The 24,542-nt window shown below is 40.5% G+C and overlaps 1 protein-coding gene across 5 annotated transcripts in view; it reads right to left on the bottom strand.

The window, feature by feature from the left end:
- Positions 1–24,542, bottom strand: part of LOC148018230 (sister chromatid cohesion protein PDS5 homolog A-like) — a 203,863-nt gene that overhangs the window by 53,643 nt on the left and 125,678 nt on the right. For 2 of the 5 annotated variants that reach the window (XR_015687776.1, XM_087662282.1), the window contains exons 25-27: positions 12,423–12,837; positions 11,878–12,013; positions 11,603–11,640 (exon numbers count right to left, since the gene is read on the bottom strand). Coding sequence is in view for 2 of the 5 variants with exons in the window: in XM_087662282.1 (XP_087518408.1) it covers positions 11,603–11,640; positions 11,878–12,013; positions 12,423–12,837 (589 nt within the window). In the remaining 3 variants the exon portion in view is untranslated. Of the gene's footprint in view, positions 1–11,602; positions 11,641–11,843; positions 12,014–12,422; positions 12,838–24,542 lie in introns of those variants that run through there. The other 3 variants (XR_015687777.1, XM_087662283.1, XM_087662284.1) reach the window with 2 other exon arrangements.

Genomic DNA, 24,542 nt, shown 5'->3' with positions numbered 1-24,542 from the left:
TAGAATTTTCATTTACTCTAAAAGTAGAAGGAAAAAACAAAAAGAGAACGGAACAAAATATTTACCATTCTTAATCAATGAAAAAAAAAATCCTCTATAGGTAAACTTTAGCTTTTTATAAGAGAATGGTCCTTGTTCAACAAGCCTTAGGTATTGCATGAGTCATTCTATCCTTTGGGGATAGAGACCTCCAAGATCTATATTATGAGCCACGACCTTCAATGTTATATAAAATATACAAGTATGGGGTTCAAGGGTATATAACCAATAGCATAAACAATGGACACATCACCAAAGGCTTAGACCATTTTAAATATTGGGCTCAGCCAATTAATGCATGCGTATAAGGGCTAGAGCTAGGCGAGTGTTCTGTAGAATATACAAGTACAAGTTAGAGAGGAATCCATACACGAAAGGGAGACAAACCCTGATCAATAACATTTTGGATGAAAATGTGTTTACCACTTCATGAAATTGTAGAGGTAGTAAGAATATCAAGAGTTGGCATTGTGGTCACATTAAGCACGAGGAAGTCCAATGCTTGAACAAAGAACTGAAGCAACACTATGCCAACTTGATGGAAGATTCCAAGATTAAAGTTATAGTTGCTAACATTGCTTTGGTCTCTCTTCATGAGATAGCCATATGGCTCTTTAAAACCCAATATTGTCTTACATTTTCCACTTTCTATTGAATTGTCTTCTCTCCCTAACTATCCTCCAAAAAATTTATAAGTTTTTCATTTATAGCTTACATATCCAAAACAAATTGTGCTCACAAGCAAGGGGTAACGAGATTTTGCCACGTCAATTTAATCTTGTTGAACTAAGAGAAATGTTAGCATGACACGAGGTTCCATCAATGCAATATGCTCCTGGACAAGGGCATCCCAAAAATGGCAGCACTCCTCAATTCCTCAGGTCTCATCCATACTTGCTATGAGAAATTTCTAAAATATTTCATAGCTTCAATGTATGAGCAAGAATCTATGGATGAATGTTTTAATCTCTGTATGCAAACAGCCTCTCATAGGTTAAGTACTTAGATTAGATGTTCTAGATACCAATAAGGCTACAACCTTTACAACTTTATGCTTTGTCCTCTACTTGAATCGCATGCTAGCATGACACTGGGTCATTACTACATTCCAATGATGTGTACAATAGGACATTGAGTTCTACAAATGAACTATGCTACCTAACCCTGAAGTACCCCTACATAATTCGCAAAAAGTCAGTTTATGATTGTTGTAACCAATGCTACTAGCGCCCATCCAAATGTCCAAGCATATAACAATTTGACAATCGCAAGGAAAAGCATTAAAACAATTCACGATCATGTCACATTTTATGCTAATCAACATTGTTCCCCTCAAGTGCTCCAATAGGACATGTCTCAAGGGACTTTAATAGCAATGAAACGTCGACCTAGGATCCAACCTACACACAAGACACAACACAAGCCATAACCACAAATATTTAAGTAATGGATGTCAAACTCACCTCCAATCATAGAGCCAAACAAACTCACCCCTAAGCTTGCGAGCTAGCAACACACCAAGTTGCAATGAGTCCCAAGAGCTATCAGCTCCTACCACCCGCCCACACTATTCCAGAGTACAAACACGTCAACCTATGAGTCAAGAGTCAAAGAGTAGTGATCACATAATAATGTGCATAATGGGACCTTGAGTCTTCTAAATGGAACTCACATACCCTAACCCTAAAGTACCCTTACTTTCTTTGCACCAACTCCCTTTAGGACCACTATGACCAATGTTATTACCACCCAGTATATCCAAGGATGCAACAAATCCCCCCCCCCCCCCCCTTCAAAAAAAGACGTTTCCTTCTCCCCACCTATCCCCAAGGGATACCATGCCTAGACCTATTGCCAATAGTATTTGTTCCTTTAAAGGAAACGTACGGTAATTACATAAGATTGCTGAGAAATCCCATTTCTTGATGGTAGGCATGATTGTACGTTTTTTATCTCTCTTTTTTTGGGGGTGAAGGGGGGAAGGGGAGGCAGAGAGAGAGAGAGAGAGAGAGAGAGAGAGAGAGAGAGAGAGAGAGGATTGAAGGGGGAGAAAGGAAGAAAGAAATAAAGTTATATTAATGGCTGCAAAAGACCAAATCGGCCTATGAGACCAAAATGTAACATCTAGAAATTATGGAAAATTTCCCATGTCCCAAAATAGTTGACATCTAATGCTATGACTATCTAAATGGAAAATAAACAATCAACAATACATAGCTAACGGATAAAGTGAAAGAGTATCCCGAATGGCGTTTCAAATCCATGTTTTGGGTTGAAGGAGAAAGAGAGAGTGAGAGTGAGAAAAAGAAACTCAAAAGAGTATCTTGAATTGTGTTTGGAACCCATGTTTTGGAAACATTTCCAAGACTTTAAAACATATTTCTTGATCCATTTTGTTTTTTCGGATTTGGAATTGTGAAAAAAAATTGTTTTTTTCTTTTGATGTTTTGATGGTTTGGTATGTGGTGGTGGTGGTTGTGTTGCTTGAACCTTACCCACATTTTGGTTTCTAGCTAACATGCAATGTGTTTTACCTCTCAACGTTATATTCTAGCCTTCAAATTGCAATTTCATTGCATGTGATTGCATGCCTATCTTCATTAAAGCCATCTATACTAAAAGAATGGGAGTAATCATGCAAAGACTTACATAACTAAGGTAGTACTAACTCTTAGCTCTCACTAGAAACTTGTAGCTACTACATAGTGACATGAAAGCTTGAAGCCCTCAACTTGTTGAAGTTGTTTTGATATAAGAGACGCAGACAAGATGAAGACAAGTTCATGTGGCATGAAGGCTTGGAGTTTTGCCTAAAACTTGAGAAAGTGGTCTTATGTGCATAGATTTAATGCTAAAATCCAAAACTCCTCACCCCATTTCCAAAAATAACCAAAATCCCAAAACTCTATTTTTTGCTCGTTTCGTTTCCCCCATTTCTGAAACTCCCTTATACTTTACAAAGACAAAACTCAATAAAACTTAAAGCCCCTTGCACTCAGTGTGGATAAGAACCATGATTAAAGATCCAAGGTCATTTGTATCTGCTTCACCTAAAGCGACAACGAGAGAAATGGATTCATCAATGATTTAAACCGTACTAACCCATTGTCAAACAAGTAACACATTGCATACCTCAATGAGAATCAAGCCTTCTCGAGTATCAAAGAGAACTAAGTCAATGCCTAAAATATGACCCATCATATTGTTGCCATATTGGACTACTCCACCTATGGTAAAGATGCCATGGCTAGGAATGATATGGAGAGGCACAACTATCCATGCTCCACTTGACCAGATGACCACATAAGAGAGTGGATGGGGCTCTACACTAGAATCGGATGGTAGCTTCTAGATGTGGACTAAGACTCAGCGTGACCTTCCTTAAGAGATGGGCATGAGTGCCAAATTACATGGGAAGAGTAGCAAACTACTCAATCAAAGCCTTTAAGGATAGTGCAACTCAATAGTTGAGAGCCAATCCATATGCCACATATAAATACAATTCTAATAATGGTTGCAAGCATCACTATCTTTGGATGGGTCAAAGTCTACGGAGAAGACAATCACCAAATTCATTAACCTAAGATTGATTAGCCTAGATTCATCATCCATATGATCGAGCTTCTGGTAAGGGATACATGATACATCATCTCCACACCACACTTTTAGCAAACAAAGAGAACTAAAAGCAATTGCCACAACTAACACTTGTTTGCCAGCATTATTGATCAATTCATCTTGATTGTGATGTTATGCCATGGATTAGCAAGACACGTCTACTTCAATTGTACTATTCAAGATTTGGGCAAATATTGTCCACATTCAATGCTAGATATAAAAAACTACAAAGTGAGTGTAAGCGTATGAACATGAGAATGCTTTTCTTCACATTACACCTTCATTCACTTACAATCTCATCATTCTAGTTCAGTTGATTGGAATTTTACTTTATCCTTGTATCGAAATTCTTTCTCTACGTCTAATGAATTCCTATGTTTAACCTTCTCTTATTACTTTTTTTTAAGATCTTTACATGAATAAGTTTCTCTTTTCCAAGGAAAACAAAGAAGATTCAGTAGCATTCACGTAAGAGTATCTGCCCTTCTTAATACTTGCCTTACTTTCAATGCTCCCTAGCTTCCCCTCCAAAGAATTACAAAGCAAGGTCCCCCCTTAAATAAGAAAAGGCAAAAAAAGTCTACTTGTGAACTTGGTCTCATGCAATTGTACAAACAAAGGACTCAAGAGCTCATACTCAACATAGTAGTACATATAGTGATAGTTTCCTACATCAAATAGCTGTATTTAGCTAAAAGCTTTGAAAAAAAAAGTAACTAACTATCATCTAATTTTGGAGCCAGTGGTAAACAAGAAATTGCAAATATTTTGCCCTTTGGACTTTCGAGTCATCTACTTCCTTAGAGTAATTCGGTCATGCACCGTCTCTAGCCACATATTGGTCAATAACATGGGCCCTAGGAGAACATGCAAGTGGGAAATGCTACAATTCATGATGCAACCAATGGAGCAATCCATACACCAACTCAACAATAGCCACAAAATTGCTAACTTACCATTGGCGAACTAAATCAAGATGAGTAAGGCAACAATAAAGTTGTGACTCCAAGCTTTAGACTATGTTCTAAAGACCCTTAGATGTATGAACATGTTAATTGAAATAAGATCAATAGCAAAGTTATACCAATTAAGAATATTTGCCTATGACTAAGGAGAAAATGCCTTGTGCATGGATAGCATCAAAAGCGTTGGACTACATTTGCGCATCAACTACAGTATATATAAGTCATGTTCATGATAACGAAGAAGTTGATCAGGAGCACCCAAGAGACAAGAAGTTGATCAGGAGCACCCAAGAGACAAGAAGTTGACTAGGAGCACCCACATGACAAGAAGTAATACTATAAAAAAGGTGAATGAAGATTGTCATAGAAGATTTTAGAAATAAGCGGAAGAAGATTGTTTAGTTTGAAATACATGATACATATAAATAGAGTGAAGCAAAATGTAACCATTGAGATATACCTAACAAGCTTTTCTCCTTCTAGATCCTCTTTTCAAATATACATCTTGCCTATGTCTAGGTCTACATGGTGGCTTACAATCAATACATACTTGACAAACCAAGCAATAGATAAGTGAATTGATCTGTAAAAACCATCAAGGATATCCATGCCTTTCAAGAACCCTTGGGATGGTTTTTCATGGCGTTACAAAGACAATGATAGACATGGGAAACTATTGCTTGGGTCATGGACAAAGCCCAAACCTATAGTTATGAGGATGTTCAAGAGGGGGGGGTGGGTTTTGGTTTTGTAGCTATATCATGGCATTATTATCAAAAACACCTATATAGGGAGTAGTAGTGACTCTAAGCCATGCTTGGTTTCAACTCTGTGTGATTCCCTATACCCACTGGTGAACCCTCTCATGCGCGGTGTCATGAGGGTGTGTCCTGAGATGTGCCCATGTTATACCGTTTCTTTGATTGAATAATACAAGAGTATACCTTTCTCTCACATATCGTGTTACCTTTCTGAGCCGTGTTGAGTGAGTAACGAGTGCAAGTGCATCACAAGGGCAGGCAGGGAGGGAGGGGAGGTGTTTTGATGGTCCCGAAAATATGTACACCTACCATAAAGCCTAATTGGATGAAGACATTTATCAACAAGAGTAAACCATCCTCCCTTTATTGGCTGCCTCAAATTCTCACAAGATGGTTCATGTGATTGAAGTGCACCTTCAACTTCATATCGGATAGATCAAAGATTTTGGCAAGAGGAGCAGAAGCTAGAGGAATATGAGAATAAATTGAAGATTAACATACCTGCAATACATCTCAAGAAGAAATGATGATTAAGAGTTGGATAGAGTGGATGGGATGCCATTTCGTGCAAAAATAGGCTGAACCTGGTATAGGGATGATTCATTGTTGCATTGTTTGCCTATACCACTCCCTCAAAATCTAAAAGGATAAAGATTCATAATAGGTAAGGTAAGCTCAATGATAAACATCACTCCATTCATGAAAAGGATTGAGCTCTTCCCTGATGATGAGAGACAGCTGAGCACATTCATTAACTCACACGCTCTTGTAGCCCAAATACTTGTGGCACCTCAAGCGTCTTAGAATCCCACGAGTCTAACAAAGTGCACAAACAATATGAACTCCATGGAAACAAACGAATGCCAAAGAAAAGGAAATATCATGAACCAATATGATAGATGACGACTGCTGAACAGCTGAAAGAAGGGTGAAGACTTCAAGTGAAGGGTGGGGTAGAGGGATCAATGACACTCAAAGAGTTGAGCTATGTTGCCCTGAACATTGAGTCAAACAAGCCCCGAACAGCAGGGTAAAGTGTTGATGTCACATTTATGGTCCCTAGCTGTGAGCAGGCAACCAGCAATCGCTGTTAGAGCTGGCAGAGCAAACCTGTATTTTTTATTTAGGAGGGCTGCACAGCGTTGAGGGACTGAAATTGCAGCAGTCTGGCACAAAAATGATGATATGGCAGGTTAGAAACTTGCATTTTCTAGTTGAAACAGCAGCATAGAATCCTAGAACAACAGGTAACAACTTTCCAGACAGCCGCACTTTATGGCATGTCGCAAATTGCTAAAGCACTCAGGGCAGAACCTGGAAGTGCCAGCGAGCTGCTACAACCTGTAACAAACTGCAGAAGGAGAGGTGGCCAGCACAGTGTCAACTAATGGGGCTGGGCCCCTTCCATACAGTTCTGTTGGAGTTTTTAAGTATTGGAACTCAAATAAACGAAATTACTTAATTTATCATTTTTGTGCCTGTTTTAGAGCCAAATAAATTGGCCAATAGTTTGGTAATTAATTAGCAGCGACATTGAATACTATAGAGCACACCTCAAATAGAGGTGAACCGATCACAAGGAATCACCTTGGATAGAGCCACAGAGAGATACAAAGTGTGCCTGAAGCCCACGGGCCCACATCTTGACTCGAGGCACCCTTGGAGGATAGAAATGATATCTACACATCATTGAACTGCCCAATCATGACACTTTAGCCTATCTATGTTGGATAGACCCATGAAGAACATCATAGGAGGATATTGATGCTCTCCTTGCTCCACAGCATCTCATATCAAATCCATATTCAACCATCTTTGGCATATATGGCCCAACTTCATTTATCCAATAATTCGTTGCTCCTAGTTAGTTGCTTTTTCTTTTTCTTCGCTGAGAAAAGCAAGATCTATTGATAACACCTTAAAGAAAAACACCCTGAGGTAAAATCCAAAGTAAAAGGAACTCTCAAGAGAGTTTCTAAGTAGATTACATGTACAGTGATTGTATGAATAACCAATATAGTGGGCTATACTGCCATGACATCTAAGGGACCATATGGAAAAAAGTACCGGAGTCCCAAGTCTGCAGAAAGTCTCGACTTGGATACATCCAAAAGTTCTATAACATGGCTACACCTCAAGAGTCTCAGATGTGGATACCCCTCAAGAGTCTCAGCTGAAGTCCTATAACACAACTACACCTCATGGTCCAAATAAACCAAGCTATCCAAATCCTCAAGAGTCTCAGCTATGGATATATCCTAAAGTTCTATACCATGGCTACACCTCAGGATCCGAATGAACCAAGCCACAATACTAAAAAGAAACTCCCATCTATGACAATCTCTTTGGGTCCAATATGCCTACGCATAATTCAGAGTTGGGATCTTACTAAGATGTTGTTGAATAATGAGGAAAGACTGGCTCCTCTCCACATCCTTAAATTGATTTGGCCTCCTGTGAATCTTAATATAGCTTTTTCTTTTTTTCTTTTTTCTCTTCCCACACCACCCCAACCCCCTTCTTTTCTTCCTTTTTCTTCTTTTCAAGTTCCTTCCTGTAGGCTGAATCTTTTGTACAACAGCTATAACGAGCCCCAAACCTGGTTATAGCCAATCCGCTGCTCTCCTCAACATCCTTTAGGCTAATTTGAACTCTTGTGGATAATATAACTTTGTCTTTCTTCTCTCTCTTCCCACACCACCCCAACCCCTCTCTTTCCTTCCTTTTTCTTCTTTACAAGTTCCTTCCTGTAGGCTGTATCTTTTGTGCAGCGGCTAAAGAGCAACCCAAACCTACTTACACCCAATGCCCTCATTATCCTCCACCTCTTCATCTTCAAATCCTTCAACTCTCCTCTTTCTCATTTCTAGTTTTCATGGTAGCCCACTTGTAAGTTTTGAATTTCAACCTCCTTCCAATACTTCTTCTACAACCTCCATTTCAAGATCACGAAGGAAGCAACACTAAGGGTGACACTCCCATCCTCCCTCGGCTTTCAAAACACCTCTTTCAATAGTCAATGATTGTTGCCCACATACACTGGCTTTGGAATCATGAAGGAAGAGATACAAATTTGGAGCTCCAAACCCATAAGCAAAAAAGCTAATGCTCTCTTCCTCTTTGTCAAACTCAAAGACACTTGTTTCAATAGCAAATGATTGTTATCTGGAGAGCACTAACCCCTTGTTTCAAAGACACTATGAATCACTATAGGTGGTTATCTGGAGAGCACGAGGCTCCTCCGCACTTTGCATTGCATAGCAGCCTATCATGAAAGAGGAGCATCAACTAAGATTTTGATGGTGGGTTCAGAATCCCATGCGGCACACTCTCATGACCCCGTCCAACCTCCAAACGAGCACTAGACCCGCTGTGCTGCATCGCGACTTCACCAACTCAACATGTCACGGCACCCACTCAATACGACACGGAACTCACAAAACGGTTACAAGTTTAAAAAATGGCCCATATTGAGGGTAGAAGCTCATATCCATATCAATGTAGCATGTACAAGGTAAGCTGGAGGAATGGCAAGGGACCACGTCACGAGTGAGGGTGGAGTTGTCAACGCACATCCTACATGACTTGACACCGCAAGATGAGGGAGAAACTCAAGGAGGAAGTTTTGGCCACCCAAAACTTGCCTCTAAATTATCATATGTTCCTAGCATTTCTCCAGCTCACTTCAAACAACTCCAAAAAGGCATTTCAATATTTTCTATGACACTCTAGATAATAAAACAAGACTCTAGACAATCTTCTGGCTCCATCATGTTCTATAAAGGGGACCCTACATGCACACCATTCCTCATTCCTGTTATCTCTTTGCCACCTTTGCATCCACAATTTTCAATGCCATCTACCCTCATCCACACCATCTGTAGTAGGTGCTGCCCTTGCTGCCAGCCATCTACATCAGCAATTGGCTGCTTTCAACATGTTTGTTGTGTCCTACCTACTCTCGCCAGCTGCCTTCAGGCATCCCTCAACTGCATTCTCACGCTTTCAGCATCCATGGCCTCATCTGTTGCATTCAATGCTCATAGTTGTCAGGTACGAAAGGTACAATACAGTACGGTACAATAAAATGCAATACTAAATGGTACCTTAAGATTTTATAAGGTATGGTACGATATTAGTACGAAAACAAATAACTTGATTCCTTTGGGCCAACGATAATGGAATAGATGTTCCATGTCTCAATAGCAATGCTATTAGAGTATATAAGATCACTACTTGAGGGTAACATGCCAAAACCTGACGCTGCATATGCAACATGCGCTACTGCTACCTACAACTTACAACTACATAGATGCGAGTGAATACTCATACATGAACGATAATACAAATAACAGAAGTGTGGGCTTGCGAGAGAGAAGATTGAGAGAGAGGGAGAGGCTAGAGAGATGACATAGCAGGAGAACTTTATCACATCCAGAGGAGCCATGTTTGTACAGTAGCAAACAGGACAAGCATGCCTTTTTTTCCCCAAAGAAAATAAAGATACCGAGTCCCTTGGGACAAAATATCCTAAGACAAAGTACAACAGGACTTCCAAACATATAACAAATATAAACAAAAAGGAAGGGTCAAAATATTCCAAGGCAAAGTACCACAGAGACTTCCAAACAAGCAACAAATATAAAACAAAAAGGGAAGTCCATTCCAAGCCCTGTATGAATAGGACAGACCGGCACTTTCATGCAGCTCATCAGGATAGACCTTTGTTTTTGAATTGGGACCAATCAGTCTTTCTCTCAAATTCTTTGCAGATTTCTCTTCTCTTCATGCTGTCCTTTCTCTTCAGCTTTTCTCTCTGTGTTTGTGATAATCTTCCATTGCGCACTCTCACATGGTATCATGGCCTATGTGAGGACACAGTTTCCAGCTAAAGAGGAGACCACACTGTTGCTGAAAACTCACATTTCAGCAACCTATTTGCTCCTATAAATGCAGTTTTTTTACAATACAGGTGCTTTCAACAAAGGTGGGATATCCACAACTCTCTTCTTGTAGGTGTTGCTGATTTTCTCTCTGTTCAGGCTCTCCTACAGCAAAAGTTAAAACACAATAGCCTTTGTGTTTTTGCAGGTTGTGCGAAGATGTCTTCCCAGCGCTTCCAAGGTTTTGATGACTCGGATGAGGAGGTTGCCCATCACTCCTCTAAACAGCAGTGTGATTATCGAGAGAGAGATGAGAGGCTTGAGAGAAACAGAGGGTGTGAGAAGCTTAAGAGAGAGAGAGGCTTGAGAGATACAAAGGGTGTGAGAAGTTTGAGAGAGAGAGAGAGAGAGAGGCTTGCGGGAAAGAGAGATAAGAAGAAAAAAAAAAGAAACGAGAACGAAAAAAAAGAAAGTTGTAGGCATGAAGGAGAGTGGCCAAAAAGTGCCTATTTTTCATACTAAATCATACGAATACATACTGTATGGATCGGTCCATACTACGTACGGAGACAACCCTGTCCATGCTATAACTGCTACAACTTCCTCCACAGCATCATCTACTCCAAACTGCAGGCAACCTGATTTCCAGCCTTGCCAACCTGTTTCCAACACTAACCACCTTTTCTCCCCATGGGAAACCATCACAAGACCTGCATTTTAACACCATCCACAAATTTGTGTTTCATTGTTCCAGCACTTTGTCAACAGATTCTGCACCTTCACATCAGATTCAGTCATATTCATTCAACTGGCCCTCACTGCTGCAAGAAATCACCTTTGGCTCCAGGTTGCTCCATCTACTACAAATTTGGTGGTATCAATGCATTCAGAATCCGTAAACAGAGGGCATCACTCTCCAACACTCTTCCTCAGCCTGCTCCCACAAGAGTCAAGTGGTTGTTGGACATATCCAATCCTTAAGCATCACATCTGTATCATCTTCTTCACTCGTTCATATTCAACATTCATCCATTCATCAAATTCTACTCTTCTCCTCTTTTTGTGTTTTTTTGTTTTCATCTAAGTTTTTATGTTCTAGACATGTTTGTGCATTTTGTGATTTCTAAATGGATAGATTGGGGGTGCGCAACAAGAAAGATGGGCAAAGAGGAAAGATGCGGAGGAAGAAGGAAAGAGGGAATGGAGCAGCCCAAAATTTTGCAATTGGATGGTCAAACCGGAATGCTGCATGTACTAGATTTCAACCCAACTTAAAAATCTGCTTTTATTAAGATTTGATGTATATACAAAAAACAAGATCAAAGCTTTAACTTACTTGACCATAATAGATGATGTCTTTGACTCCATTTCAACCTACAAAAAAAAAAAACCTGATAGTCACTCTACTGTAGCAGCAACAAGAAGTCAATAATAACTTTTAATAACCCTACCATAACAGCATAAACAAGATTGCAAACAAGACAAACTCCCCCAAACCACTAGAGGCAACATAGACATTGTTGCTTGTAGCTGTTTCGCCATTTAGTTCCTTCAAATTCCCACACCAAGAAAGGCACCTGACTGGTCAATTTTGCTGCTGCTTTTCTTGACCTTGTTTGTGGACGCCTATTTTCCTCATCTGCCCCATGAAGAGAAATATCGTCACTCCCATGTGGTTCAGAATGTTCAGCATCAGTACGACTTCTGGAGATGTCTGGCAAATTCTGCTGGCTGATGTCTGACACACCTACATCATGTACTTAAGGAATCAGTGGTTTATTAACCTCAACAAATCACTATAGCTTTCCATTTTCAGGTCCTTGTTTAAAGAGGGTCTTCATTTTCAGCATTGCGACCATGCTCTCTTCTAAGCCAACAACCCAGATGTCTCTCTTTACATTGATGTTCCTAATTTTTTTGGTTAAGCTTCTGTATTCTCCATTGCATCTCCCTAGCTTCTCTTAAGCAATCAACATGAGAGTCTGGTCTTTTCAATTCTAGTGTTCCCCCCAATGTCCAAATCTATGGACTTGATAAGCTTATCTTATTTTCTGGACACATTTTCAAACAAGCATATATAGAGCACATTGATGGTGTTAATGAAAAGGTGACTTTTACATTTATTTTATATTTCACAGACAACACATAGAACTTACCTGCATTGCTTCCCATCACAATTTTCATGCCTAATCCTTGGCACCTTGTGGTTCTAGCAGACTTAACCCCAATTCCTACTGTATCCCTTGCCTTCTGGTCTCTTTCAGAGACCATCCCATGTATGCTCTGCCTTTTCCCCTTGCTAGGGCTTTCTATGTTATCTGTGTGCTCCAATCCTTCTCCATGTGCTTCAAGTTCCTCTGCTTTCTCCATCTCCATTCTGCCTTTTCTTGTTTTCCTTTTAGGCTGTGCTCCGTACTCGTTATCTGTATTCTCTGCTGCTACAGTAGCCTCCACTGAATCGCTCTGTTTCTCATGGTTCCTTCCATCAACCACTTCCTGTTCTGAGGATGAGCTCTCCTCTGCATCCCTTTTGGCTTTCTTAGGCAGCTGAGTAGAGCTTAAGGGTTGAGCCTGTACACAGAAAAAATTTAATCAATTAAACTTATTTGAAAAACTGCACCATATATAAGCATCTAAAATAATCTGCTTTTGTTCATGCCAGGATTCTTCATTCTCCCTCCAGCACTCCCCCCCCCCCCCCCAAAAAAAAACAAAAACAACCCAAAAAGGAGGGAAATGGAAAAAAAGGGAAAAATCAGAGGAGAGAGAGAGAGGTATTCAAACATAATTGGCCATGCATAAAACAAGACTTCAAGAATTTAAAATTTGTTTGAAATGATATATTCAATTTTGCCGCCTTAGCTTTTGCTGACTGTGTTATCATTTTTGGATATGTTGACAGCATAGAAGCAGGAAATGCCCCTTTATAGGATCCGAAACGCCAAAACGTGTGGAGGAGGGCCCGAAACCCATTTCCCTATCAAAAACATTTCCCCTTTGGGGAAATGGCTGGCATTTCCTCTTGGGGAAATGATTTGGTTCACCCCATTTCCCAACAAGACCGAAACGTATTTAGTAAAACATTGTATATTGTTTTCACTTCAAACGTAGCATTATTAATCCTCATGTTCTTTATGCTTGTTAAGCATAGCCTTATTAATCATCATGTTCTTTGCCTTTTATACATAGCATTAAAGCATTATAATTCTCATGTTCATTACTTTTTTCTTGTCATGTTCTTCAAGCATTATTCTTCATTGTTAAATGTTTAATGTTTTAATGTTGCATTTTCTTTAAAACTATGGTTGACAAATTCAAATTGCACCCATTGCTTTTGTAAAATCATGTTTTACCTGCAAGGTGAAATCAACCATACATCTATTCAACTCTTAGTTAATGGCCACTTGCACACCCCCCCCCCCCCCCCCCCAAACCCTAAACCCCCCCCCCCCCCCCAAAAAAAAAAAAAAAAAAAAAACTCGCTTAGAAGATCCATCACGCTCCTTGCCCTCTAGCTCCCCTCCTCTTTGACTTAGGACAATCTCCTGAAACTTAAGTTGGAACTTAAACAAGGAGAAGAGCTTGAAGCTGAACAACTACTTTTCACCAAGACATGCTGGGCACAAAAATTGGACATACCCACTAGAGATGTTTGTAATTCATAATGAAAAAAAGGAAAGAGAATTACTACCCCTCTTGGTTGACCCAAATGGCAACTTGGCAAAAAATCAGGATCAAAATCTCTCGATAGCTTATGACTTCTTTTACAACATTTTTAGCTCTACCCCCCTCAAAGTCTAGAAAAGACCAATGCTAGAGCTAAAATTGCTAGATGCAGGCCTAAAGTTATCCCTAGAGAAATTTCCAAAATCTTTGAACAAGACCTCACACCATATGAGCTAGACGATACAATCAATGAGCTAAAAAAGGGTAAATTCTGAGGATTAGATGGTCTCCCTAATGAGTTTTTTCCAAAAATCTAAGGAGTACCTAATACTCCTACTCCTTGCAATGTGGCAAGAATCTTTCGCATTTGGAGCATCGCCACATTGTCTTTATGCAGAAGTAATAAAACTCTTCCATAAAAGGGATGACAAATCTCAATTGGCTAACTAGAGACCTATTACTTATCTTACAACCGCATTAAAAAATTTCGCCAAGGAATTGGCGAGAAGAATTAGTGGCCATCTTGATAAATGGATTACACAAGAGCAAAAGGGTTTTATTATGGGCAGCTACATTATGGATTCCATCATTGACCTTTGGGAGGGTTTTGAACATCCAGAGCACTAGATAGCTCAAAGCAATGGAAATGTGTACTCTGTATCTCATCACATGACAAAAATCTAAAAGAAAGAAAATTTATTGCCCAATAAAAACTACAATGCACAATTGAGAACAATTAAATATCTATAGTAAAAACGAGTTTCACTGGAAAATGTCCCTCTAACAAACAAAACCAAGATGGACAAAACTAAGACAAACATGTGGGGGCATCGGCAAGTCGACAGGTATATTACTCGTAGGAAACCTAGGAAGGAGAGAAAACACATTTCTAGGACAATACAAAGGAGAACTTGATATGAAATCCTCCAAAAAGCCCTTTATATATTGCATGGGTTGAAAAATTAGCTCTACATATAACTTATCAATCTACTCTAAGTAGAAGCAATCATGGAAGAATTCGCACTAACTGGTAGCGATAGTTGGGCTTATCAATTCCGAATGTGCCAAAACGTCTATGAATGTGGCCAAACCAAATAGTTCAAACAATGCTTGGCACATACCAAAAACATGAATAATCTATCAAACCATAGTCATATTCGTTAAAAGACGTAGAAATCTATGAAAGAGAGATTCCTAGAGGAGGAGATGAAGCATAGCAAATACCCTTCACAAAAACACCTTCATATTGAAAGCATCTATGCGTTGCAATGTTTCAAAGAGCAAGCACATATGTTTCACTTCATTTGTTAGATACTTGAGGATAAACAAGTTGGGCTTGTCAAAGCATCTCAAAGAAAGTGTTGCAATGTTTCAAAGAGCAAGCACATCTAGTTCACTTCATTTGTTAAATACTTCAGGATAAATGAGTTGGGCTTATCAAAGTTCATACCAATGATAACCCTATAGAGTTTCTTACCAAGAGTCTGCCTTCTAAAAATTTTGAAATTTACAAGGAGTTAATGGCATTGGGTGATGATAACTCACATGTATTATGCCTCACATATTCTCTTATTCTTTTGTCCCCCTTAAAGGCACTTTAAGTAGGAGGTTGTTCGGTTGAAGGCCAATGTGACCAGCCAAATCCATCGTACCCACTAACTCTAACTATATATGTACCTCAGGGGGTTCACTCATAAATATATAGCATATCACATGGGTTCAAAAAAAAAGATTTTTCAATAGATAAAATAAAGGAACATCATATGAAGCGACAACATTTCACTAGCTCTTTGCAACAATGCTAGAAGAGAGACCAACTTAGCAAGCTCTAATCCCACACCATGAGCAGATTCCCTTAGTGCAATAAGCCATTAAATAGGATCAGCTCCACAAGTAATCAAGGCCTTGTTCCAACGAATGACCCTTCTACATAGACTATGGCAAGTACAATCATCACGACAACTAGCCCTACATGGGGCCACATACTGTTGGCATGCACAAGTGAGCACCTACATTGTGATACATGGAAAAAGAACAATGCACTTCCCCCTTTCCTAAGCTGAATAGGTGATTCGCAGAAACTTTATCATGTTGCATACCCAAAGTACATGGAACACTCCAGCCCAACCACTACGGACAAAGATAATTATTAATCAACACCACATTCTCCATCTCACACATGATAGTTTTATCACAAAGATGACTAGCCCAACCACAAAGGACGGAGATGGTCATCAATTGAGAGGCCACCATCCAGCCATTGCCACCTGCTTATGGAGATGCTTGATCGACCATCTTTGTGAGGACATATTTATAATGCTTCAATGATCCATAAGGGGCATCCTTAGATGAGAAGTAGTTCCCCGATTGAGCTAATTTCTCCAAATAAGTCTTGTTCCCCTTGGCACTCTTATGCTCTCTCATGAAATATACATGACTAGTGCTATCAAGACTATAGATCTCAAGAAGTCTAGCATGTTTTATCTTAAACGAGCCTTTCTCATTGGATAGGGTGGTAAATAACCTAATTTAGAACTAATTACAGCAAGCATAAAATTCACATAAACTGAAATTGAAACATTACCACTTAATCTTGGACAATGGACAGCCTATTTGCCTCAAAATTGGTGCCATACTAGAAATAGAATGGAAATGAGAGGTCCTAAGGGAACCGGAACGAAGCCCCTTGGGGAACCGCAACGTAAGGGGAATGACTTGTACTATATACATGATTTATGTATTTTATACTATTCATTTATATATTTCATAAAAGCTCTTTCAAAAATGCATGTATAATATGCAAAACAAGGTAGTCTTTCTCATAAACGAAAGGTTGACTACATTCAAATGGCACATCAAATCCAAAATAGATAATAATCTAAGATGACACTACACAAAGGAGTCAAGAAGCATCAAGTAACAACTACAATGGATAGAATATAGGAGCTTGGAATTTGAAAGTCTCTCGAATATGGCTGCCACTAGCAACAAGACTATCCAAAAGATCATCCACATTGTCTAAGAAAGCCATATCATCATCAAAATCAGCATTTGCAAGTTCCAAAGCATCCTGATAATCATCCATATATGTGGGCATAGGTGTCTCTCCATCCTCATCATTTCAGGACTCTTCTTCATCAAGAGCTATAAACTTTTCCGCCTTGAGGAAAGCCACATTTGCAGCAAGCGTAAGTTCGCACTCACAAATATCAAGTCATTCACTTCCACGCACACGTGTGAGTGTGTGCACTGTAAAAACAAAGAGCTATTTTACTCATAAGAGAGAGCTGTAGCTAGTAAAAATTGAGGCTCTCAGCCTGCTTTGAGAGAGAGAGGGAGACAAAGAATGCTGTAAAAACAAAGAGCTGTGTGTGTGTGTGTGTGTGTGTGTGTGTGTGTGTGTGTGTGTGTGAGAGAGAGAGAGAGAGAGCTGTAATTAGTTCAGTCAAAGACTGAGCTGTTTTAGAGGTACGCTTCTGTGTGAGAATCTAGAGAGAGAGAACTAAAATAGTAGAAACAGTAAACAATTAAAAACAGCAGCCCAATGCGTGAGAGTCTAGGCAGAGAAAATTGTAAACAGTAGAAGACATTAGCCTGCAATCCTTTCAAAGGGCAGAGAGAGAGAGAGAGAGAGAGAGAGAGTGTGTGTGTGTGTGTGGAGACACGACATTGATCATGCTAACCTTAATGTTGAAGAGGTCAACAATCAGTCACTATCACATGAAACAATGCGCACGGTACCTGCAGCCTACTCTGAACAATCAGGACTGTCCATGCAACTCCCAATAATGTAGACACGACTCCCGAAACACTCCCTGCTGCAAGGTGCCACCTTTTCCACGTTCCCTGAAGGGAAATGGCAGCAGATCACATTCCCCAGCAGTCCCCCCCACCCAAAAAAAAGTTCCCCCACGTTCCCCCTTGATGGGCATTCCCCCACGATGTTCCCCCATTACCTTCGATTTTTTTAAGCGTGGAACACGTTCCCACGTTTCTAAGGTGGTGGAATGGCATTCCCCTACTACTATGATTGGCCCCCCTTGCAGTATTTCTTTATCTTGTATTGGAATTTGGATAGAATACATTGAGATTCCTTGAATCTCCTCGCTCTCCAAATACCTCTTATAGTCACAAATGACCAACAAGCCTTCAAACCGATTGCCCCTTGATTTGCTTGAGGATTGGCCTTCAATTGAGCTCCTTAGCTGACAAATTAAGCCCCAAATGTCTATTGGCTGAGCGGCCAGTTGAATCTCTTCAATTTGCCCTAATTTTAGTGACTAAAATTCAAGCCTCTAGGCCTTCAATTTCTAAGCATGTTTCCGAAGGTCACTATCAATCCCTTATTTCTGCTGCTAATTATGGTTTATAGCAGAAATTAGTCAAAATGTCCACCTCCTATGGCTGATTTTGCTGGAAATTGCTAAGAATGAGAATAGGTTGGAGGATGTGAGAAAATATGTGGGAGAGAAATTTTAAACTTCCATCACGAGAAATGTAAGAAATCAACTATTGCATATTTTAAACAACCATGAAAGCTGTCACCGCTGATGGAACACCCCGAATATAATGTTGCTTGGCTGAAAACATACCATCAGCTCCTGGAGGATCTCTTGTTGCCTGAAAATGGCTTGCCAACAGTTTCCACAGCAATGGCAGCTCTGTGTGTGTGTGTGTGTGTGTGTGTGTGTGTGTGTGTGTGTGTGTGCGTGCGTGCGCGCGGGGCGAACCAGCCCTGCAACCTTAACCCATCACGCTCTACTTGCTCTAGCTTGTGGACAATCCCACTAGGCCTATCTCACTACCCCTGGAGCATATAGACAGGTTCGTTATCTCAGCTTGGCATGATGTCGCCTAGGCCACCTCAATTCCGATTTGATTGTGCCTCTATTTTAATCAAGGCCTATTGCCTGCCTGATTTGATTATGCCTCACTTTTGATTACATGTTGCCTAGTCCTTAAGTCAACATGTGGCTTTAACTGATGCCACGCCTCAGCCCCACCCTGCCTCCCCGGCCTTCTAACCCACCCTGAACTTGCCTTGCCTTTACCCACCTGCACTCGGGTGTGAGCGCACCCTTACACTCTTGTACCTTATGTATTATCTAAACATAAAAGTGGAACATGTCATTGTACCAAATACTAATTGTGTTGGGCTCTCACTCCAACTGCTCACTCTTTTCTACGCTTCTTCCTACACTCTGTCTATAAAGCACTCAACATTGATCATAGCTCACTCAGTCTCGATCACAGCAAGGCTATCAAACTAGTATCAAAGTAGGTGATTGGCGCGAGCAAGCAAGAGAATAGTTGACACTTCAACATGTGGCATGCAAAGACACCAGAGGCGGCAAGTCAACAAGCAATAGGTTCGTCAGGGCAACAAGTCGCAGGCCGTCGAGAGGCAGCAGGCTAGTTGGGGCGACAAGTTGTAGACCATAGGCAACAAGTTTGACAAGCATAAGCAGTGCAAGCGTCGAACGTGGTCGACTAGTCAGGCAATGCAAGGTGGCAACACAAAGCAAATCTCACCAACGCAAGATAGGTCCTGGTCAACTCCAAGAGAGATCTGTTCTTCTTTTTTATCAAATTTCTTTAATTTCTACCATTATTCAATCTCCCCTTTGCCAAACGTTCACACACACAAGCACAACGTGCAATTTTGCACAAGAAAATTAGGGCTTTTCTTCGATTTGGGCACTTCAACGCAAAACAAGAGAATCCAACTTAGAAATTGCACATTTGGTGCACATTTGCCTGAGAAATTTTGGGGCTTTTCACATTTTAGTTGAATTTCTTCAATTTCACTGAAATTTGTGCACTCTGGACCCAACCAAATTGGGGCTTTTGCAAAATCTCATCAATCTATGCAACGATTGTCTGGCATATGCACTTGGGTACATGTATTCATGCAATCTGGATGGGTTATCTTCTAAAAATTTGGGGCTTTTGATCAAAATTGTCAGATTTTGCCTGCGAATGCTTTTGGAGTAAAAACTGCAGTCAAATTTTGGGAATTTCACATGTAATTGGCGCCTTGGTCTCTAAATGTGTCAGTAATTGCTTGAGGAGTGCAGCAACAGACACTTTTTAATTCTGAAAATCTATTTGCAGATCTGAAATTTCTGCAATCTCGGGATTTGCATTGCTGGTTGGTAATTGTAGTGTACTGGTTACTTGTCTGACATTTGGGCTTGCCTTTGGTGACTGTTAAGTTGATAAGGTACTATAAATTTTGGCTGGAAACAGTGACAATAGCAATCTTTTGCACATCAAGAAGCTCCAGGATGCACATAATTTTGCAATATGGCAAAAACAATGCTACAATGTCTTGGTGCAGAAGAAACGTGTAAAGCCCATCAAAACAAAGGGAATAAAACCAGTAGACATGGAATAACACGAGTGGGATGACTTGGATGAGCTTGCCCACTCTACAATTTGTGCTCACAAATTTGAGAGTATTCCAATCAAAAAATTTGTCAAGCGATGTGAGATGCCTTTTCATGCATGTCATTATCTATCGGTGTGAATTGTATTATGCAATTTTTCCTCATTAATTCTTGTGTGAATAAGGGCCATCAACATCCCTAAAGCCAATTAAATCTCATTGTAGAGATTCTATAGTGAACTTGAAGCATTGTACGCTCAGAAAACTACAGCCAGCAAGGTTTACTGACTAAAAACTTTAATGGACATCCGCATGAAAGAAGGTATAGCCATGTCTGTGCATTTGAACGAGTTCAACTCAATTTTCAATCAGCTGATTGCTTTAGATTTCCATATTGATGATTAGTTCAAGGCTACTTTCTTGCTATGCACTTTGCCTGAAAGTTGGGATACTTTCAAGACAGCTTTGTGTAACTTCAATGCTCAACTATAATATTCTGATGTGGAGAGTTCTTCACTAATGGAAGAACTCAATAGGCAAAATAATTCAGCAAACAAGTCTCCTAATGATTGCACACTAGAGGCACATTTCAGCAAAAGGATAGTTCTGAAAATAGAGAATGCAGCAGCAAGTCTCATTCCAAAAATTTGCAATGCCATCAGTGGCAAATAAGGACACTACAAATAAGACGATTTCCAATTGAAGAAAGAGAAAGGAAAAAACAAAAACACTGAAGACAACAAGGCTGTAAAAAAGGACAGCCAACCTGCAAAGAAGCGCAATGTGAAAATAGAACAGGTTAATGTAGTCACTCATGAGAATGACAATGACGGTGATGTACTTCTTGCTTTTTCTTTTAAGTGCACATGTATTGATTGTAGATTCTAAGGATGACATGCAAACTTGGATACTTGATTTACATGCTTCTTCCATGTCACACCATATCATGAGTGGTTTTCTGACTATAATCGTGGTGCACGTAGTATTGTCCACTTGGGGGATAACTATGCATGTAAAATTGAAGGCATTGGCAATGTGAAACGGGAATTTCAGTATGGCTCCGTGTTTGTTTTGCATAATGTGACACATGTACCTCAACTCAAGAAGAGCTTGATAAGCACACGGTAACTAGATGAGGAAGGCTATCACACCACCTTTGGGGAGAGCAAATGGAAAATTTGTAAGGGCTCTCGTATTATTACCAAGTGCTCCAAAAGTGATACTTTGTATCCTTTGCATGTATCTAGTGTGCGTGATCATGTAGTTACCATACAGGAAGTCTACTTCAAGATGTGTGTTCACGTTCACAAGTGGAGCAGTCTCTTGGATATCCAAGCTGCAAAAGTGTGTTGCATTGTCTACTACAGAGATAGAGTATGTGGCTACCACTGAAGCATGCAAATATGGCTTTCACGTATGGTGAGAGAGCTTGGTATTACAAAGATTCCTATTGTCCATTGGGACAGTCAGAGTGCTATCATCCTAGCACGAAATTCTATCTTTCAAGCAAAGACAAGGCACATACAAGTGAAGTATCATTTTATGAGGGATATACTTGACAGCAAGAGCATTGAGCCTATCAAGGTACATACAAATGATAACCCTACATACCATCTCACGAAGGGTCTTCCAGTAGAGCAGTTTGCTCATTGCCGGCAAATAATGGAGGTTGGATAGTATGTGTATTTCAACTTTATACATACATAGACTAAGCTGATTATTTTCTCTACCTTCAGGAACATTGAATTTAGGTGGGAGGTTGTTGGGAATAAAGGCTTTTCGTGCCTTTTACGGTGCTCGTATGTGAACGCACCCTTAGACTCTTGTACCTTATATATTATATAAACCTAAAAGTAGTACACCTATCATTGTACCAAATATTGACTCTATCGTGCTCTCTCTCTTGTTGCTCACTCTTTTCTACGCTTCTTCCTACACTCAGTCTATAGAGCACTCAGTCTCGATCATAGCTCACTCAATCTCGATCACAAGATTCTCACCGGGCTCACCTTGCAGCCCACCTCTCTCCACCTACTCAATCACGCCATTACCTGTTCCAATCCGAACCCACCCACCAACCATGGCATTCAAATGATTGCCCTTGAGAAAACAAACAGCAACCGAGCCTCCAAGATACAATGGGGTCCCTCAAGAGAAGCTGGGTATCCCCAACATCTAGCATCCACATGAGAGGAGAAGAGCGAGAAATACTCGATTATTTGAAGCAGCATCAACAAGCTAATGGATTCTCACATGACGAAGAGCCTAGAAGCACTTCAAGACGTGCAAAATGTAGGATTAAGATATGGTTAATATCAAAGAAATGATGGCAGCAATGTGTGATGAGGCCATACAATAAATCAAGAAGGAGACGGCTAAGAAGGTGCAATAATGGAAGCAGGAAAAATATAAGAAGATTACATCACACTCCACCTCTTGGAAGGTGGAAACTGAGGCCTCTCTCGAAGATAGGAATAGGGTGATTGAAGAACTCTAGCAAGCTTAACCTCCTTAAGAAGGACAAAGGGTCACCAAACTTATGCCTAATAATGTGCAAACTGAAAAAGATGAGCTGAAGACACACATGACCAAGGAGATTAACACATGCACCATAATGAAACAAGCACAAGCAGAGGTGGCTGAACACTCCAAATGGATCAAAGTGGCAAAGAAGATGCTAACAAAGAAGGAAGAGCTCCTAAATGCAACACTTGAAGAGGAGAACAAAAGGAAAATTAGAGCCTTGTAAGTTCAAGTGGTCAGGTGGAAAGAGGAAGACAACCCTCTAGAAGATGTCAAGAGCATATGTGAAACAATGGTGGACCCCTTCCATGGTACAAAATGCATGGTGCATAGGGAAGGATCTAGAAAAGGGTCCTCCCCTTATCATCAAATTTGCTGATTTGGAATCTTGACAAGCCTCTCTCTCCAAAAGAAAGGCTCTCAAAGGAGAGAGAGTATACCTTGAGGATCCCACCCAAGTAGCCCACCGCATAGAGTGCATGCCGCAGATTATGGAAGCCCCCAAAGCGAGCAAACTGGCAATATACAAAGACAGCACAACATTATCAAAGATAAGTATCGATGACAAGTCCCAACCTATGAGGCACACTTGAAATGCACAATGTGGAACTGTAATGGAGCTATGAGGACGAATGCATGGCTATTCCAAGAGGCCTTCATTGATTGAGACATCATCCAATATACAAAGATGCCAAAATCCGTGCACATACTTGCCAGAGGTGAGAGGCTATAGATGGTAAACAACGTGCTACCCTAGAGTCCCATCATGAGAGGGGCCTAGGGGGACTAAAGGAGTAGTTGTTTTGTATGGGGAAAAGCTACATCGTATAGTATAGGTCATGCGGAGAGATGAGGAGACTCACTTCATGTGAATCCGAATATATGAAGAACATCCTCGTAATATTTACATGGAATATATAAAGATCACCCACAAGGGAGGGGGGGGGGGGGGGGGGGGGGGAGTCACCATATCTACCATCATATAAGGACATTATACATTGTTCCAGCATTGGAGATGTCTTGTTGGCGGGGGACTTCAATGCTTGCATAGCACAAAGCCAGATTCATTTCTTTGAGGGGGAGAACCACATGCACAAAGAGAGCCCCCGAGGAGATGGGACTCATCCGCACATCAAATGCAAACATTGAGTGTTGAGAAACCCTTCACTTGCAATTTGTGTTTTTGCATTTCTGCGTTTCGCGGTTAGGGTTTGCAACCCCAAAAAAGGGGCGCCATCCTAGACTGACTATGCCTATTTATAGGCCACTTTCTCATTCATTCCTTACGGCTGATTCATTCAATCTGTCACCTCTTCTATCCAACCTCTCCACTACCCTCACATCCCTTCAGGAGGACATTGCGGTTCGTGGTTCGTGGTTCGTGGTTGTCTTCATCATCTTCCTTGTGCTACACCACCCTTGTTCCCTTGTATCACATTCACTCCATGATTCAGGTCTTCATCATTCCATTCATCAGAGTTTCTTCTCTCTTCTCTTCTCTTCTCCATGTTTGCCGAGTTCACTCCATGTTCCTCCCCACCAACCTACTGTCTTGCTGGTACGTCATCTTCTGACATGGTATCAGAGCTGGATCCACTCAAACAGTGCCAAAGATCCTCCACTCCAATGAAGGCAAAGACCGGTGGCGGGTTCAGCATCCACTTCTCTTCTTCTTCCGCTACATCAAAATCTCGTTTTT

Source organism: Lygodium microphyllum, chromosome 21 (genome assembly GCF_053477565.2).
Source record: "Lygodium microphyllum isolate KBCC chromosome 21, Lygodium_microphyllum_v1.1.10, whole genome shotgun sequence".
Classification (NCBI taxonomy): domain Eukaryota; kingdom Viridiplantae; phylum Streptophyta; class Polypodiopsida; order Schizaeales; family Lygodiaceae; genus Lygodium; species Lygodium microphyllum.
The sequence above is the reverse complement of the archived record's forward strand: the minus strand, read 5'-3'. Positions and strand labels throughout refer to the sequence as shown.